This window comes from Aulostomus chinensis, chromosome 7 (assembly GCF_037954235.1).
Source record: "Aulostomus chinensis isolate RoL2024-O1b breed Wild chromosome 7, RoL_Achi_v1.0, whole genome shotgun sequence".
Classification (NCBI taxonomy): domain Eukaryota; kingdom Metazoa; phylum Chordata; class Actinopteri; order Syngnathiformes; family Aulostomidae; genus Aulostomus; species Aulostomus chinensis.
The window spans coordinates 20,967,578-20,986,452 of NC_141326.1; the positions used below are offsets into that span (position 1 = coordinate 20,967,578).

An 18,875-nucleotide genomic window follows, 5' to 3' on the forward strand; every position below is an offset into this window, starting at 1 on the left:
ACAATTTTAGAATCTAGAGAATCTCTGAATCTATTTGAATACAAATGGCAATGAACCACTGCTTAGCACAAGACTATCACACTAGGCTACATGTTTAAACAGTATACAATGCAGTTTTTGGCCCATTAATTTGGGAATTTTGCACTTAATTTCAGATGAACCCTAAAAAAAAATCTTTATGACTAAATAACACCCACATAAAAATGAAAAAGAAGATATATAATGAAATGAATGAACAATAATTCTGTTGTGACATTAATGTTTTTACAGTCTGATAAAACTCATTTTACACTACCTGTTTAAGAATACAATTATGTAGAAAATTTGCAATGTAAAATAATTTTACAGTACTTGTATAAAAATATATTTAACATAATTGTTTTGTTTTTTTTAATATTCATACTAAGGGAACTAATTTGTCGTCATGTTATATCACCGGACCATTTTAATGTAACACAGAACTCGGCAGTCATGTCGGCGCTGAAGTCTGACTGCTCTCTGTTTGAGTGGCGTTAGTCCAGTTTTTGTTTGAGAGAACCCGCCATGTACGTTTAATATCAGCGATACAGTCATTTGGAATCATATGTTGAAAAAAGGCGAATCTTTGGTCGCGTTATCGATCGAATTTGAGGTAAAGTAAGTTTTCTGACGACTTCTCCCTCAGGCTTGTTCTCTTCTTCACTGTTACCGCTAGCTAACAGTGGTTAGCCCGTTGATATGGTAAACCTACAACACAACAAATCTAGTGTGTCTTGTTCGTATTTAGGTTGCATAACCAAACATAAGACATTATGTGTATGTAAAAGAACATCATATCAAATCGCTTAACCTCCCTCAAGATGGTTTAATGTCGCGACCGTTAATGCTAAGAGCCATTGTCAACAGAGGTAGTAATGTACCGTTAACTTGATGAGTGATGTCCATTTATGAAACATATGTATTTGAAATATCCTGTTTATTTTTAAACGTGTGATTTCTAGATAAGGATGCCTGAATTTTTGGCCAGCATGACCCCTATGGAGGCACTGGTAGTTTAACTGCCTGTGGGAATTTTGTGTTTGTGTGTGTGTGTGTGTGTTGCATGTGTTTCTCCATCCTGGACTACTACTCTTGAATAAAGATGACCTGAGAGTTCCTGTGCTCCCTTAGTTACACATCCTAGTCATGGCATCACTATCAGAGGAGGTGCTCCTGGTGGTGAAGAAGGTTCGCCAGAGGAAACAGGATGGCACGCTTTATCTGATGGCTGAACGCATAGCTTGGGGTCCGGAGGGCAAGGACCGCTTCACTGTTAGCCACCTTTATGCAGATATTCGCTGTAAGTACTTTATTGGGCTTTGGTGATGTGTTGCTTTGTGGAACCTGTATTTACATACATTGTTTAAAGCTGATAAGTAACCAAGTGTCCAGGGATATTGATACCAATTAGGATATAATTGATCACGCCTCATTGCACCATAGTTGGAAGCATTACTGGTGCTGTTTGTTATGAAAATGCAGCTAAATGTTCATAACTATTGAGCTTCTAGGTCATCAATAGAAGCCCTTAGGCTGTCGGCGATGAACTGCTGTGTTCATTTTTGGAGTGAAATCAGATGGCAATTAGATATATTTATATTTTGGGACTAAACAGGTGTTTTTAGTTGACTTGACAAATGTCCACCATAAATCCAAAGAAATGGATGATTTATTAAAATAAAAATTGTAAATGCTTTCTCTATATCAAGGTTAGCTTGAAAAGATTCTCTAATTAGGAAATAATACACCCGTTTTTCTTTTCGTCTGTCAATAGTGCGGGTAGGAATAGCTTTTGGAGTAAAGACCGGGAACTGTTTCCTACGTAAGCTGTTTATTTATTGAAATCAATAACAATAAATGAAAGATTATCTACGCTAAACAATATTAATATCTGTCCTCCTGACACAGCTAATTTTTTATCACTACTTTCATGGCTAACAAAGCGTTACCATCATGATGCACATCAATCCTGCAATCCTAGCAAAACATTAATAGAGGTAATGGCATTGTTCATCATTGGCTAAATTGGAGACTCATGCACACTTACACAAAGCACATGAAAGCATATGCCGAGTGCTGGAGTGTGTAAGTGTGATTGAGAGTGCATTTGGCCCTCAGGTTCCAGGTAGTGCTAACGTAACGCAACAATAACGTGTGATCATGTGTTGCTTCTGGTCCTGTTAGGTCAGAAGATCAGCCCAGACGGTAAAGCTAAAATCCAGCTCCAGTTGGTCCTTCACACTGGTGAAAGTACAACATTCCACTTTTCCAATGAGAGCACTGCACTGAAAGATCGCGATGCTGCCAAGGAACTGCTGCAGCAGCTGCTACCCAAGTTCAAGAAGAAGGCAAACAAGGAACTAGAGGAAAAAAACAGGTGAATGAAGTCTCAGAGCATTCTAAACCAGCACTTAAGTAATAAAGTTAAAGTTCAACTTTAGTGTCCCTGAGAGGGCAAATTGTGCTGCAGCATGGTAACTGACACTAGAAGAGGTACAACAGTACTACATGGATGATAGGCAGAACATCAAAGCTGCTCTTGTGCGAGTCACCATTCAGTAACAACAGCTGAACAGCCGCTCTGCCATCTCCACAAATAAAAATTTGAATGTAAAAAAATTACAACTGAATCAAATCTGAGAAAAGAACATTATCAATAATGACTGAACTTTAGCATCGATGTGTGCCAGACATCACTATGGCTGGCTAAAAGCAACTTCAAAATCCAACAATGCACTACTTATCATGAAGGCTCCCATTTGCAACATTGTTTTAAACCATTGTGACCATTCTCACCACAGACCAGGTCTTTACTAATTTGTCAAGCCTGTTTACAGGTGACTGAATTATTAGTAGTAGTAGTATTATGACATTATCTACCCCCTCCCCTTTTTTGTTTTATTTTTTTACAAGTTTCCCTGCTGCTGCCTCACTATCACACCATTTCTAAGGGCTGAAAATAATACACAATAAAATCATGATTGTGAGCATCTTTGACTGTGTATGACAGTTCCCGCTACTTCATACTTGGGCCAGACTGTTTTACTGTTTCAGCATTACTACTCCCAGCTCTGTCTCTGCTCATGGCGTTCGCCTGATGATGGCCACTAATGACAGAATGTTTCTTTTGATATCATGATGCGTGTAAAGAGTACCTGTTTTAAATTTAAAATAAAAAAAAAAATTAAAATTGTACACAACTATGTAAAATATAACAAAAGAGAGATAAATGGGTATAAACATGGATGATGCAGCTGCAGTGAAATGAGCAGTGTTGCTGGTTTGTACAATTATTTTCAGTCTAATTTCGATGATCCCCGGGAGTGGCCAAAATATTAGAAACACTTAGATTGAGAAAAGGTTTAACTAGGTTCACCTTGTAAAACAGCCCCAGTTTTCTTAAATTTATGCATTACATTAAATGTAAATTGTAACTCATACGTTTATTCAGTCATTAAAGAGAACTGGGCAGTTTACTGATTAGAAATTTTGTCAGTCCCAATGTTAAATAAAAGCAACAAAGGTAATTTCTAAAATGTATCTTTTCTATTTCCATCTGTAGGATGCTTCAAGAAGATCCAGTTCTTTTCCAGTTGTATAAAGATCTAGTTGTGAGCCAAGTGATCAGCGCTGAGGAATTCTGGGCCAACCGATTAGGGGGCTTAAACAACACAGATCCCACAGTATACAGCAACAAACAGGAAGTCGGTATATCAGGAGCGTTTTTGGTGAGTTGATCAGACCTGGGACTTTCTAAATATGACCTGCCCTTTTAATATCAATAAATGGAAGCACAGGCAACTTCAACTGATGACATTTTTGTGCTGTCCAGGCTGACATTAGGCCTCAGGCAGACGGTTGCAATGGCTTGAGATACAATCTGACAGCTGACATTATTGAATCTATCTTCAGAACATACCCTGCAGGTAAGTGTTCACATCTCCACTCTGAAGTTACCCCATCAACAAGAAAAAGTATTAACCGTTGAGATGAAGCAGATATTAATTTAAACAACCACCAATAGGATTTTTTTTCAGTTTTTTTAATGCATATATTGCTTTCAAGAGGAATGTGACTGAATATTTTTATGTCACCCCGCTTTGTATTTGCAGTAAAACAGAAGTATGATGAAAATGTGCCTCACAACCTGACGGAGAAGGAGTTCTGGACCCGCTTTTTCCAGTCCCATTATTTTCACAGAGACCGCATCAACACAGGAACGCAGGACATCTTCTCTGAGTGTGCCAAGCAGGATGAAAAGGGTAGGATTGTACATCCTTTTCAAGAGATTTGTTGGAAGGAAAAGTTTTTAGGTGATTTGGATAAATTTCACACTCCAACTCGATAGGGAGTAGCATATTATCAGAGAGGACTGTTTTCTACCCCCATTTTTAAGAAAGTAGGACGTGCCAAACGGTTAAGCAAATCCTTTAAATTCCCATCAAATGTGTTTGATGCAGGGTTAAAGTCTATGGTGGTTCAAGGAGTGAAGAATCCCCTGGTGGACCTCCTGTCATTGGAGGATAAAACACTGGATGAGGTTGGAATTCATGAGACTAGAAAGAGTCTCTGCATCTACATCGTACCGCCTGATAATCATCGCCTCCTGTAGCTTCCTTTTTCTCTCAATCAAATCTCGGTGTTTCTGTGCTGCAGGGTTATGGAGTCAGCACCTCACCACCCTCAACCTCTAATTCCAACAGGATGGTGAAGGAGAGCAGCAACTATGCCATCATAAAGCGCTTCAACCATCACAGCGCCATGGTGCTGGCAGCAGGCTCCCGCAAGGGGTGCAGAAATCATTTATTATACTGCATTACAGGCAAAATGGTCGTCTGATCTGTGTTCTTATGTCTTAGCATTTCTTTTTTTCTTATTTTGAAGGGAAACAACAACCGACCAAGCCAGCGAGACGAGCAGCACAGATGGAAACTCACGGGATTCAGACTTCTTCCAGCCTCCTGTAAAAAAGGTAACATGGCTCAAGAAGCCTCGTAACGTTTTGAAGACAGCAGGTTTCACAAGTATCATTTTGTAACAGACTTTTTCCTTTCCTTTTCATATTGATTTTAGATTAAATTACAAGAAGCCATAGAATATGAGGATCTGCAAAGGGAAAACGGACCAAAAACAGTTGCTTTAAACCTCAAGAAGTCTGACCGGTAAATTCAGATTTTGCATTTTTGTCTCTGACTTGTTGGCACATTACAATTTGTTTGATTTCATGCCTTATTTCACAAAGTTGACCTTAAATATTTTGTCTGATATTCAGCCTACATGAACAGTTCAATGAGAAGATAAATAGACATTTCCCAACCCATAAGCACAATACATGTTTTGAATGTTTTATTCCAAATTTGTAGTTTAAATTTGTTTTCCAAAAATCAAACTAAACAATTTATCAATTGATTTGCTGGTTACAGCTAAAGCTTCATAGCTTGGTGCGTTGTTTGTTTGTTTGTTTGTTAGTTTGTTTTTTAAGCCTGAAATCAGTTGTGCAGACTTTGGGATGAGGCTATATTTGAGTTTCATCTCCTCTGGACTAAATATTGCACCATTTTAAAGTAGATGAATCTCGTGTCAAAGTTCAGGTTCAGTGCTCGCTCTGTGTTAAAGTTCCAAGTACGAACCCAACATCACAAGTTCACTGCGTTAATTGAATTCTCAGTTGCAGGGGAAAGGTCACACATTAAGTTGCTAAAACAGACATTTTATCCGTTTAAATAAAGCATTGCATCGCTTCCTCAAACCTTCTGTTTTTTGGGTTGTTTTTTTTTTTTTTTTGCAGGTATGCTCATGGTCCTGTGCCACTTCAGTCCCAGCAGTATACGACGAGCCAAGATATCATCGACTCTGTCAACTTCATCCGGCATGAAATGGCTAATTACAAACCCAACCTTCCTCAGGTTGGATCATTCACATTATATTCCTGTAATTTGACCATGCGTCTGTATCGTTAAAAGATAATGAGAAAGTAGATGTGAAGAGAATCTCCACCTGGTGTTTCCACTCACACTGCTTCAACTTTTTCACCAAATATCTCTCCTGGAAACTTCACTCTGGTGTCAAAAATACTGTGATTTTTACAGTCAGTTATTGACTTGACCAAATATTAATAACTGTCCTTGTAGTTTCAGCCGTGTGCACACAACAGACTGCAATTACAAGTCAGCAGAAATCCTTCACACATGCTCTCTGATCGGGTCGAGATGATGCTGCTAAATTGGAATCTGCTGATTCCCATTCTGCTCTTTGAAATATCGCAAACATTAAACTGACAGGGGATCATGTGCACCTCATTGTTTGACTGTAGTAGTTTTCTTCTCCCCTGAGGTCGGATGTATGCGGTGTATTGAGTTAGACTGTGAACAGAGCCTTAAATAAAATATTTCGCCTCTCATATTTTTTGCAGGTGTTGTCCAGTTCAGCAGCAAGTTCCGCCATCATTGCGCTCTCTCCAGGTGGCGTCCTCATGCAGGCAGGAGCACAGCAAGCCATAAATCGTACGTGTGCTTTGCAGTAATTGAATCATTGCAAAATCTGACAGAGCCTGTAAAGTCTTAGGTTGCTGTTTTACCATCGAGCTGCACATTGGCTGTAAAGTGGATCTCAGAAAGTGAAAAATCCTTCTCTTGTTTCTGAAATCGTCAATCTGTTCTTGTCTCTTGCCGGAATGTCAATATGCCCTTCTCCCAAAATACTTATGAATAATCTTCTCCTTTTTATTTTTGGTATTTCATTCCAGAGATGGTCCCTTCTGATGTTCAAGGAGAGCTGAAGCATCTTTACGCTGCTGCTGGAGAGTTGTTGAGACATTTCTGGTCCTGTTTTCCTGTCAACACACCATTTTTGGAGGATAAGGTGAGCAGTATTCTGCTTTTTTGTTTGTGAAAAAAGTGCAAGAAATATTCACTGTCTTGTCACCCGTGTTTTGTAGCTAAAAACAGCTATGTACGTATAGAAGTCAATCAGACTTTTCTTTTAAAAAAGTAGCATTTTCAAAACAGCATTGCTGATGAATTATGTTTCATACGTTCATCATCAGTTTACTGCTCTGACCATGTTTTTTGTTTGCTTGTTATTCTTCAAAACTACTTTCATATCAGTTTGTGTCTTTTGATTTAGGTGATAAAAATGAAGTCAAACCTGGAGAGATTTCAGATGACCAAGCTTCGCCCTTTTCAGGAGAAGATTCAACATCAGTACTTGAGTACAAATGCAAGTCTTCCTATTTAAAATATGCGCTTGTGAATTCTGCAAATGTTCTGCTCTGTATTTTATTCTATGAGTAGCTTTATGTGGTTGGCAATTTTTAAGAAAGTCGTGATTTATGTCATACTAGTGCTGAAATACAGCCAGCGTCTGTCTTGACACAAGCTGTCCCGTCCTGTCTCTTTAAGGCTCCGCCTCCCTAAAAGCTCACTTGCCTCTGATTGGCTGATTACTAGGGCATCCTGCGCTTGTGAGCGCTTGATCAACTTCCCTTCATAACCAATAAAGGACTTTTATCAGACTTGCTGTACCTCTAAAAAAAACTTGATGAGTAGCCTGAGGACAGAAGTATTGGTATTGAGAGCAATCTGATGCATGAGCTTGATGCTCATAGAAGCTACTTGAACATAAAATTACCTCATTGTTTGAAAGTTTGGTCACATCTCATAAGAACATCTGACTCTGTAACATATGACATAGAATATGGTCAACATAATAGGTCCACTTTAATCACTACAAAAGACTTACAAGACAAATGAGTGTTGGTCTTTGATCCTCTCAGCTCACAGGCCACTTGGAGCAGATGCTGCAGACAGCCTATAGCAAGTTCCACATCTGGCAAACCCGGCGCATGATGAGGAAAACCTGAAATCAGTTTGTCAGCCAAAGGGAGGACAAGGAAGACTAAGTGGACTGATGGCCTGTTGGAGGCCCCCCCCCTAACTGCTGTGAAGAGACCACAGATCGAAGTCGGATGGGTTCACAGGGGCTAAAGACGAGGACGTAGATGGGCACTGCTACATCCCCACAGAGACTAACTACTTCTCAGTTACAAAGGACTGTCATTAGTTTCTTTCTCTTTTGTTTGTGTTTTTTTCTCTCTCTCTCTCTCTCTCTCTCTCTCTCTCTCTCTCTCTCTCAGTGGATGAAAGATTGGTGCCGTTCATGGTTTAACAGAACTTTTATGATGGCGTAATATGACCAAATTTTCTGATGGGAATCCGAAGAAGCTCTCAGGATGACGCTCTGAGGTGTGAGATGAAAGCAGAGGACTGCCGTCGTGTTTCAGCAGTGCAAAGAGCCCTGAAAGAGCACTGGGACATGCAGGGTGCCCCTCTTGAGCACTGGGTCGAAACATGGAATAATGTTCCAGAGCAAGTGGATACAGCAATACTGTAAAGACATTTCACACTGGAGTGTTTTAGTGTGTGTGATTCAAATCACACTGTCACTGGTTTGTAATGTCTTGCACCTTCTGTCTGCGCTGTAGACAAAAAAAAGTTACTCTGAATAAAAGTGAGGCATAAAACTTGTTGAAAATGTATCACTTCACTTAATTTGTGTACCTCAAGTTATGTTAGAGTGATGTAATTAAGCTTTCGCGAAAAGTGTTTGTGCTCAACACACCCTCAGTTTGGTCCAACTTGGTACCTCTGACCAAAACATGAAGCGCATGGTGTTTCAGGAAGTGTCCTTCAGCTGAGGGAGGCTGGGACCGGACGGCTGCGGGCTGCCTGGAGAGCGCAAGTTTGATTTTACTCCATGAGGCATCTGCGAACTGAAGGTACGCGGCGTCCGTTTGGTGTGTACTGGTGGTGAAGTGATACCGGCTGTGTCATGCTTTCTTTTAATAAGATTAATGAGCGCTGAGCGATTGGCAACATCGCCGCACAAGCTAGCATGCATGCTAACTTGTTACGGTGACAGCAGCGGCGGAACTGTCCGTTTCACACTGTGGAATTGTATTTTCGTCCTTGAGCCAACGATACCCCTGTGAACTGGCCAGATATTTAGGCATTTGTACCTTTACATCAACCGATCAATGTTGCTAAATGCTAACGTCAATGTCGGCAGACGGGTCTCGTGATGCGGGCGGTTATGAATCGGCCAACCGGCTCGACCCTCCAAAGGGGCGTAGATGATCGATAGACTTATGTTCGTGCGAATTTTAAGCAATGATTGGTCTCAGAGCCGATCACATCTGACTCAGCGAGGCCAATGTTGACAGGAGCGCGAACGAAGTTGCGCGCAAGCTTGTCGTTTAAATGTTTTTCACCGTTATTTACGCTGGAATGTATCGCTATGCGAGAGGGGACGTACATGGGTTGGTATTCACTGACGTTACGTTACGCTGACTGCGTACTGATTAGCTACTTTCAATTTAATACAACATATTTATGGTTATGACAGTACCATTTAGAGTGAATTTGATCGCGTTATTACTTCACTACGTTCTACTTCAAACTCCCTATGTACTAATAATGTGTTGCTCTAAACCATTGAACAGTTGTTGTGTTTTTTGAATGGCGAAATTAAACTTGTTCCACCTCAACAGTTTCATCAGTGAGTTACTGTTTCTACTGAACGTTCACCACCATTGCATACCATCTGTTCTTGAACACACACTTGTAATGCAAAATCTCCACCCTGCCGCAGTCCAGTGCTGAACGTCTGTTAATTCTCACCTCTGTCTGAGAATTTTGTGGCAGGAGCTTTTATGTCCGGACTTGTCTTGAAAGCATCTCTCCAGCCTACAAATGAAGCATTTAAAAAAAAAAAAAAAACATACCTGACAACTGATGTTTCACAACTCTGGTTTTGCTTCTGCTTTCTCACGAGATTATAAAACAAATTCAATGTAAGGCTATGTTGATTGGCAGTTACAGGAGAGACATGGGGGAGGGGGGGCGCACAGTAATATTACACTTTACCTCTATAAGTCACAGGTCAGATAGAGGATTTTGTTTCAAGGTGTGTGAAATAAACAAGATTTGTGTACTATCAGTGATTTGTTTGTCAATGAATGGGCTTTTCCTCTCTTTTTTCTACTGTTTAACGATTGTACAGAAGGTAGTTTCTGACTGCGTGAGTGGTGGGGGTGTAGATTACCAGGCTGTAGTGTCTGTAAACTAGAATCATGAATGGTCAATTTAGGAGCTTAAGTACACTACTGGGAGTCATATGATGGCACATGGCAGGGAGGGCCGTGGTATGCGAAGAAGCTGAGAAGTAACTGTGGAAGTCCTTTATGATTTTGTCTATCCTCAGTCAAGATGCCTCTGATAACAGTTGTGCCAGAGACCCACAATCATGTTCTAGCGGAGTTTGACTGCCTCGATCCACTTCTCTCAACTCTCCGTTTGGACTCCGGCAGGCTAAAGGTAGGTTTCACCATCACATGTCTGGGTCAGCCTTAACAGTGGCCTTGTGATCTTATTTAATGTCATTAATAAGGTTTTATCTCATGTATTCTACAGACTGATAAATTGATACTGATAAACAACTCGCCTTCTTTTTTTCTTGCCAACATTGATTACATTTCCGGCAGCTACAGTAGACTTTAAAGGGCAGAGAGGTTTTATGTGAGAGAGCACTTGGATCTCTGCTAGGATTCATCTAATAATCCCAGAGGAGAAAGGTGGAGGACCGAATCAAGAGTTTCATCAATGCAGTCCAACATCAGTTCTTTTCACAGACCATCCAGTTATCTTAAGTCCCTCAAAAAATTTCTGCAGTGCATTTTGTTACAATACTGGCCTCTGTAGTTGAAATTCAACTTTTGTGTCCGTGTCCTTAACATTAGCATGTGAGCAATGTTTTAATTAGTGGCCTTCAAAAGGCTTAAACTACAATCGGCCCCTACAGAGTAAGAAGGAGCATTGCGGAGGATGTGGGAAAAGGTTTGAAAACCTGCGGCACACAAAAGCATCGATATTTGTGTGTCCCATTGATGAATCAGGATCCTCGGCTCTTTGGTCAGAGCACCAGTATAGATGGATTAAACAAAATCAAATCTTTTTTTGTTGGTTTGTGGGAAATGATGTGTCTACTCTTTTAAATCCCTTTGTGTTGTGTTCTAGTGCACCTGTTTGGCTGTGTCTAAGAAGTGGCTTGCATTGGGGACATCAGCGGGAGGGCTGCACCTGATCCAGAGGGAGGGCTGGAAACAAAGACTTATCCTGACTCACAAGGTAATCTGCGAATGAACCCACAACTGTATGTGCCTTAACTAATCTTCACATTTGAAAAGGAATGTGTTGTTCGTATCACTCTTCATCTAGATCTTCTTTCTCTTCCATGACAAAACACTTTCAGGAGGGATCGATTACTCAGGTGTCGTGTTGCCCTCATGATGAAGACTTTATTGCTGTTGCAACAAGGTCAGAGTGGAAATGACTGCAAACATCCTCATCTGATGTTGCAGTACTTCTTCTTTTTCTCCCATGCATGTATTTATTGTGTTGACCTTGACTTTGTGGCACTTGCTGTGTTTGTCATGGGTCCAGTCAGGGCCTGGTGGTGGTGTGGGAGCTCCAGCTGGAGCGGCGAGGTCGTCCAGAGAGAGTGAGTGTGTCCACAGAGCACCGGGGTCAGGCCATCACTGGGCTCTGCTGGGACACCAGCACGCTCAGAGTTTTTGTTGGAGACTCAGGAGGAAAGGTCTCCTTTCTCCGTGCAGGATCCTCCAAGCTGGGCAAGGTATGGTTGTATACAGAGGATGGTTCAAAGAAGCTGATTCTCAGACTTCCAGAGATTCCCAGCGTTCCCGGATGTCTTGTGAAATTATCCCTACAATATTTTTCCTTTTATTTCTAGGGGTCTGCATTTGTTATCTTCCCTGTTCAGACTGTCGCCACCGTCGACTCCAGAGTGGTGCAGCTCGGCTACCAAGATGGTCGACTGCTGGTGTCATCTCTTAGCCGCTGCTACCTCTGTGATACAGAGAGGTGAGAACTTACACTACCAGTGCCTCTGAGTGTCAGTTGTAGGAAGACAGAAGGCCCCTTTACACCTTTGGGCTGTCATATACAAGCCCTTTGCAAGGCGTGCTACTTTTGTGGTCATTCATAAGGGATGTCATTAGAACCTGAAAGACTGAGCTTTGTATTTGGTTTGTACTGAAACAATGACTTATTTTTTGGGGGGGTAAAAAGTTATTAATTTGCTGTATTAGGAGCCAAATGTGTGTGGGTACAACGGCTCTTGCTCTCTTTCTTTGTTTTTGCCCTCTGGTGAATCTCTTGTCTTGGTGTTGGCCGTCTTTCAGCAATGTTGTTTTTTCCTGTCTTCAGGGAGAAGTTTTGGCGTGTTGGAAATAAGGAGCGTGACGGGGAGTATGGAGCCTGTTTCGTCCCTCAGAACAGGGGATTATCAGTGGGTCATCCTCCCCTCCTGTTCTGTGCCCGGCCAGGCTCTCGGGTATGGGAAGCCAGTTTTAACGGCGAGGTTCTGAGCACCCATCAGTTCAGACAGCTGCTCGCCTGTCCTCCGTTACCTCTCATCACTTACAGGTACTGATTGTTCTCTTTTGAAATCCTCTACTGTAAAAGCTACATTTGTAATTGTTTTTTTCCTTCACCTCCAGAAATGAACCACATTACAATCAAATGCAGAAAAGCCCCCAGTCAGTTGCCTTCCCGAAACTGCTGTATTTTGGGTAATGTCAGTTATGTTATCTATTCTTAACTGTCTACATATCATTACAAAATATCAGGCAATAGCAGAAAACAAGCATTGTATTGTATAAAAGGAAATACAGATCAACCCGTGACATAATTAATGTGCATATTATTTATCTGTGTAGGGACCAAAACCTGCTGACCTGGTCTGACTCTGCCATTTATATCTTCACACCTCACAATGGACAAGTTCTTTTGTGGACTGAAGTTAAAGGTTCCTGTGGTCTTTTTTTTTAGTCTTTTTTTTTTGGGGGGGGGGGTGTCTTTTAAAACACATTAATATTGCAAATATGTTGACATCAGTCCAAAAGAATACTTTGCTGAAAAATGATTTAAGCATTAATCTCACTGGTGTTTGGTTATACTGTGAATTGAGACGAATCCGTTTCCCGGTTTTGTAGATGTGGTTGACATAGCCGTCCACCGCAGTGAGCTCTTCTGCCTCCACGGTAGCGGTCGACTGTCCCACTTCTCGCTGTTACCTGCAGAGCGTTGCGTTGAGCGCTTGCTGCGTAGAGAGTCGTGGCCTCTAGCTGCTACCGTCTGCTGTATGTTCCAGGATGCTATCACCGCTAGCCGGGTAAGCCACTGCTATGCTACCTAGTTACTTATGCAACATGCCGTTCAAGTAACCAGGTTTTACAAGCCACAGTGGTGGAAGTAAAGATAAATGTTCTTTATCATTCTGAGTCATTAGCAAATATAAAAAGGTTAACATGCCAGTGGTTCAATTTGGAGATTTCTCTTCATCACCTCCACGTTTTTCGGAGGAGTGCTTATAAATCATAAACAAGATCATTGTTTTTCTGTATTTCAGGCTAGAAAAACTATTCCCATCGACCGCCTCGAGCATCTCAGGTCCCAGCTCAGTCCCAGCACCCATCTGGAGCTGATTGGTCAACTGGAGGAAGTCATCAGTAAGCTTGAGCCTCTGGACTCGGCCTGCAGCAGCCGCAGAAGCAGCATCTCTTCTCATGTAAGTTAAATGAACATTTGAAGATGGTTTCCCTGTAAAAGTTAGCCTTGAAGTCGATCAGCATTTGGATAGCGATGCAGTTAAAGCCAGTTAAATCATCGTCATCATCTCCAGTCAGTTTTGTCACTCATTACATATCGTGACATCCAGGATTCTCTATCAAACATATTCCTTCTCATGTTTTGGTGGAAATGCATTTGTTATTCTGTTGTTATTTCCCTCCTTCAGGAGAGCTTCAACGTGCTGGACTGTGGGATCTATCGCGTAATCAGCCGCAGAGGAAGCCAGTCAGAGGAAGAGACCAGCTCCCTCGTCAATCAGTCCATGTCAGAGGAGGAGCGGCTCAAGGAGTTCAGCAGCTTTGCACAGGAAGAAGATCAAGTTGATCATGGTAAGAGGCTGAGTTGAGAAAGCATGTTCTCTGTTAAAGCTCTGCTATATTTAGACACACAGCTAAAGTCAAACTAAAGAAAAGCACTTTTTCCCACTGAATCTGTCCACTGCGCGTGTGTGTGTGTGTGTGTGTGTGTGTGTGTGTGTGTGTATGTGCGTGTGCGCACACGCGTGCAGGAGCAAACACTTCTCTTTCTTCTTGAGTTCGATGTGAAAAGGGATAAAAATTATTTTCAGTTTCATGTCACCTGTTAATTAAAATACTTGACTGATTAAAACAAGGTAAATGTAATTGGGAACATTGCTAGCTGCTTATTGTGTAAATATGAATGTGTGACTGACAATAATTTGTCTCTTGTGGTTATATGGTTCATATCTACCTGTGCCTCTACAACTTCTGTTTTTTCTGATGTGATTTTAACAATTGATTAAAAATATTTAATCAGAAATGTTGCACCACCTGGCTTTATAAATGGATCTTGACTTTTCTAATATCGAGTTTCTTGTCTGTTTCATTGTGTCACGCGCACATATCACCATCTTGGTTATATTTTTTTTTTGTATTGCGCAGCATTTAATTTTCCTCCTGTCAGTATTGCTCTCTGGCACCTTCTGCTGCAGCTGCTTTGTCGTCTCCCTCTCATCGTGCCCCCCCACTACTCCATCCATCTGTGTGTGTGTGTCTCCTCTGGCTCTTGCCCCAATCTTTAATCAGATCCACAGAGCAATGAGCGTATTGATGCTGAGCGATCCGAGCAAGGCCTGCAGTTCCACCTCCCCCTCTCATTCCGACCCAAACCCCACCGCATCGCTCTGCAGGCCGTCAAAGACAGGTGAACACCTTGAACTAGCAGAACCTGGGGTGGAGGCGTGCAGCTGCACTGATCAGCTTATATGTGGGTGATAATATTTGGAGTGCAGAGTACATTCTCTTTTTCTTGGAAGATTGAAACTTCTTTAACCTGTTATTCAAGTGCAGCTGTGCTCTTGACTTCCCCTTTCTACTGAGGACCCCCCCCCCCCTTTTTTCACATTATCCATCTGTGTAGGGGCATGTGATGTGTTTTATTTCCTTATTATCAACACTCACTCACATGCCTTGTTAAAATTGTCGCTTCTCTGTTTAACAAGTGCAAAACCTTGTAGCTTGATATTAGCGCGGTATGTAAATTCATCGTCTTTTTCTTAGTGTTTCCAGTTTTGTTAAGAAGACAACAGAGAAGATCAACACCCTCCAGATGAACTCCGAGCTCTGGCAGCGGCCTGACCTGAGAGAAGCTGGACAGGCTGAAACGTCAGCCAGTGCTGCTCCGTTCTCAGAGGATGTTGAAAATGAGTGAGTATGAGCGGCTCAAACCATTCTACAAGAGTCCGTGATGTTGACGATGATGGTGATGATGATATGTGCCGTGGCAGGGTTTATGTTGACGTGCCGAGCACAGAAGCCGACCTGCTGGAGCTTCAATCGGCGACAGAGCGAGTTATGTAAGTACAGAGTCAGCGCCTCTCAGTGGAAATTATTCTGGTATTCATGTGCTACAAAATTCCAATTTCAGTTCCCAGATCCAAGATCCTCTGGTGCTGCTGGATCCAGTCTATCTGGCTGAAACTCTGCAGGAGTGGCTGCCAGTGCTGGAGCGAGTTCTCGGACCTGCAGAGCTCGGGTCAGCTCCTATGGGTGCTCGAAACATGGATGTACCAGGAGAAGGGAGATGTGATAAGATCCAAGAGCAACCAGAGGATTTTTCTTCTTCATCAGAGGAACCTACAGAGAGTTTAACCGGGGAAAAGGAGGAGACAACTCCTGAACCCAGAGACAAAGAGGTCCAAATGGAAGGCCAGCCGGCTTCAGATGACAAAGAGCCTGTAGCTTCAAATGGGAGTCCTCTGGATCCTATTAGAGTGATGTCCCCGAAACCTGTCCCATCAGATCTCCTGGCTAACCTCACCCAGCTGGCTACAGTGTACACAGAGTTGAGCTGCTTTAGGAACCAGGCAGATGATCAAGCATTGAGCTGCACAACCTTCCTACGCCGCTTCTTCTTTCTGCTGGACCAGGAACGCATCAGACGAATGTGTCTGCTGTGTAAGCAGGAGCAGCAGGAGGTGAAGAGCTCCTTCACTGAGGCCATGCTAGGTCAGAAGGTCTTTCTGGTTTGCACATAATGTCACATAATTGTGCTAGTGAATTGTTTTGGTTTAGTTTTGTTGTGAAACATGTGGGTGACAAACTGCATTGATTTTAATCAACATTTTATAATCCACCCCGCATACTAATCCCTCTGTCCAGATGAAATCAGATGCATCCGTAATGCTGGTTAAATCTAAAATGACCTGAATGAAAGAATGAAAAAGAAAAATTCTATTGTTTCCTTCTTAGAAGTCACTCAGTGCAGTAAAGTGGTGGAGGTCATCCAGAGAGGAGATTTACTGAGATCCCTACGCTGCCTGAGAGAACTGCAGCCCTGGAGTGCCCCTCCTCTCCTGGCTCACTTACACAGGTCCGTATCCATTTTTATCTCTTGCATCATCAGCGAAACACACACGTTGTGAATGACCCTTTGAAGTGAGTTCACTTTGTTGTATCCAGGCTGTATGAGAAGCACGGGGAGGCGGCGGTGCGCTCCTTTTCCCAGTTCTATCCCACCATAACTCCAGCAGATGTGATGTCCATGGCTCAGCAAAGCCACTTCCTGGCCTACCTGGATAATCTGGTCCAATCTCAAACTGAGGAGCACAGGTACACAACAGGTGGACCCTTTAGATGAAGACACATAATTGTACTTCACTTCGTTGCTGAATCTCTGTTACCGTTTCTAGGTTGTCATTTCTGCAGTCTCTCCTCGATCCAGAATCACTGCGTCAAGACTGGCTTGAGCTGGCGCTGACCCATGATGCTCCTCAGCACTGTGACACACTCACCCCTGATGGGCAGCCCAGGTCTGGTACTTTGTTTTCAGTGTCACTCTGCATGTGGAAATCCTATTTGTAATACCGATTCGAGCTTTACTTTGATGCTAAGCTGAGTGTTCAGATTAAAAGACTAAACCAAAGAAACAAGGAAGGTGAAATCATTAAGTGAAAGTTCAGTGTAACTACAATTGTACCTGTTGTTGCAGGTGGCATTCTCACTGTTTCAGCTGGGGTTACGGACGCCTCCTGTCCCTCCTGATCCGACTTCCTGCAGACTTCTCCTCCAAGCAGAGGATGGCAGAAACCTGCCGCAGTCATGGGTGCTGAAACCTTTTTTTGTCTAAATAAGAGAAGTCCTATTTTTGTTCTTGATTGAAAGTTTGTGATGGTGTGTGTGTGTGTGTGTGTGTGTGTGTGTGTGTGTGTGTGTGTGTGTGTGCAGATACTGGATGGGCTATCTCTCTCTCTGCCGTGAGCTGCAGCATCGCACGGAAGCTTTCTCTACCATCTGTCAGTTGGATGACATCAGCTTGCTGGAGGAGCCTGATGGTTAGTTTCAGTTCCCCATAAACTTTCTCATCCTAAAACTTTCTCAAGAAGGTCATCCGGTGTTAGTCAGATACCACCAGATGTCTGCTGTGTGGAAATATAGTGCAGGAGTTTTTCCAAATGTTGCATGTCCTAAATCTACCAGTGAGTTTCTGTCTTATTTTGCAGGTGTGGAGCCCCAGACGTTAGATGATTGGAAGCTCCTGATCCAGTTGTCTCAGCGTTGCAGCGGAGCGTCCGAGCAGGCCGGCGGTGTGAATGGGGGCAGCCTGTCCAATGGCTCAATGGACCGTGGAGGAAAGGTCAGCCCAGAGAGCCTGACCCTGCTCCTGGCCCGCATGGCCGGACCTGACCGAGCGCTGGCAGTCCTGGAGGAGTGTAGGGTGCAGCTAGTCCTTTCACCACACTCCAAACTGGTGTGTGAGCTTCTTCGAGTCACTGAGAAGAGGCAGCGGTGAGTCACAGAGCTACATCAGATGGAGGAACTTAGTGTAATGGACCGTCAAACACAATGGGGGTCATTGTGTGACCTTCTGGGATTATGTGATCTGATTTATGTTTTAATGGCAATAAATATTGATGAAGAAATCCTTTTGATCCGTTGACTGTGTTAAATTTGAGTGGTGCAAATTGTTAGTGGTCTGAAATGTTAATTTATGAGTTGATGTTGTCATTTTCTTCTGTTTCAGGGCCATGATTCAGACAATGCTCGAGCGGTGTGATCGCTTCCTGTGGTCGCAGCACGCCTGATCAGCGCTGTATGGATGGAAGCTTCTTCACAAAAAAATGTGATAACTGACACTGGTGTAGCTGCGGATCAGTTCGTAGACTATAACATTCAGACAAAGCTTCCCAGTTCAAATGAAGATATTTGGCCCTGCTGGTGAAAATAATATTGTCTGTAACTTTTAACTGCTTTTGTTTTGCACAAATATTTTCCAAGTACTTCATCAGTTTTAGCAGTATTCCAGTGAATGTACAGAGTGTTATATTTTAATTATTTGGGTTAAATGCTCTTACGCATGTAAAGACGACCAAATATCACTGATCTACGTGGTAAAATACATTTAATGTCCTGCTTTGTCAACAAAATTACTCAATAACTGTGAACTGTTCTAACCAGTTAGTACTATTTAAATAAAATCTGTATATATGAATTAAAATGTTTTCATTGTGTTTTTTTTTTAAGTAATAAATAATGTTTCTTTTTCTTCATATATTTTTTTAAAGTTCACATTTGGAACAAAAGACAACACAGGAATGATTAATTAACAATCTCCTCAGCCATTCAATAATAATGCCACTGTACTTTTGGTTTTATTTCCTAGTGTTTGAATTTAAAACCCCAATCATCA

The 18,875-nt window shown here is 42.2% G+C and overlaps 2 protein-coding genes across 4 annotated transcripts; both read left to right on the forward strand.

The window, feature by feature from the left end:
- Positions 1-449: 449 nt before the first annotated feature.
- Positions 450-8,529, forward strand: gtf2h1 (general transcription factor IIH, polypeptide 1). Of its 3 annotated transcripts, none has more exons than XM_086209145.1 (15): positions 450-631; positions 1,150-1,318; positions 2,203-2,395; positions 3,581-3,746; positions 3,851-3,944; positions 4,131-4,280; positions 4,479-4,558; positions 4,675-4,808; positions 4,903-4,990; positions 5,092-5,180; positions 5,807-5,924; positions 6,431-6,521; positions 6,764-6,879; positions 7,144-7,236; positions 7,793-8,529. In XM_086209145.1, the coding sequence occupies exons 1-15, from the start codon at positions 584-586 to the stop codon at positions 7,877-7,879; spliced, it is 1,716 nt and encodes a 571-aa protein (XP_086065271.1). In that variant the 5' UTR covers positions 450-583; the 3' UTR covers positions 7,880-8,529. The 3 variants fall into 3 exon arrangements, with proteins under 3 accessions (XP_086065271.1, XP_086065272.1, XP_086065273.1); XM_086209146.1 differs by having other exon boundaries at positions 492-631; positions 1,121-1,318; XM_086209147.1 differs by having other exon boundaries at positions 497-636.
- A 115-nt stretch (positions 8,530-8,644) lies between these two features.
- Positions 8,645-18,664, forward strand: hps5 (HPS5 biogenesis of lysosomal organelles complex 2 subunit 2). The gene is made up of 23 exons (XM_086209144.1): positions 8,645-8,794; positions 10,279-10,391; positions 11,091-11,201; positions 11,326-11,390; positions 11,517-11,709; positions 11,827-11,957; positions 12,303-12,521; positions 12,596-12,667; positions 12,815-12,903; positions 13,091-13,269; positions 13,507-13,665; positions 13,894-14,056; positions 14,774-14,891; positions 15,248-15,394; positions 15,475-15,543; positions 15,615-16,195; positions 16,439-16,559; positions 16,649-16,798; positions 16,879-16,998; positions 17,178-17,291; positions 17,414-17,520; positions 17,689-17,974; positions 18,210-18,664. The coding sequence occupies exons 1-23, from the start codon at positions 8,773-8,775 to the stop codon at positions 18,268-18,270; spliced, it is 3,390 nt and encodes a 1,129-aa protein (XP_086065270.1). The 5' UTR covers positions 8,645-8,772; the 3' UTR covers positions 18,271-18,664.
- Positions 18,665-18,875: the final 211 nt, after the last annotated feature.

Bases quoted from the DNA above. Each gene is read 5' to 3' on its own strand.
- gtf2h1 (XM_086209145.1), top strand. From the start codon at position 584: ATGTTGAAAAAAGGCGAATCTTTGGTCGCGTTATCGATCGAATTTGAG. The intron at 4,281-4,478 runs GTAGGATTGTAC...TGTTTGATGCAG, and splicing joins TGCCAAGCAGGATGAAAAGG to GGTTAAAGTCTATGGTGGTT. The intron at 4,991-5,091 runs GTAACATGGCTC...TATTGATTTTAG, and splicing joins TCCAGCCTCCTGTAAAAAAG to ATTAAATTACAAGAAGCCAT.
- hps5 (XM_086209144.1), top strand. From the start codon at position 8,773: ATGAGGCATCTGCGAACTGAAG. The intron at 14,892-15,247 runs GTGAACACCTTG...TCTTTTTCTTAG, and splicing joins CTGCAGGCCGTCAAAGACAG to TGTTTCCAGTTTTGTTAAGA. The intron at 16,196-16,438 runs GTCAGAAGGTCT...TTTCCTTCTTAG, and splicing joins CTTCACTGAGGCCATGCTAG to AAGTCACTCAGTGCAGTAAA.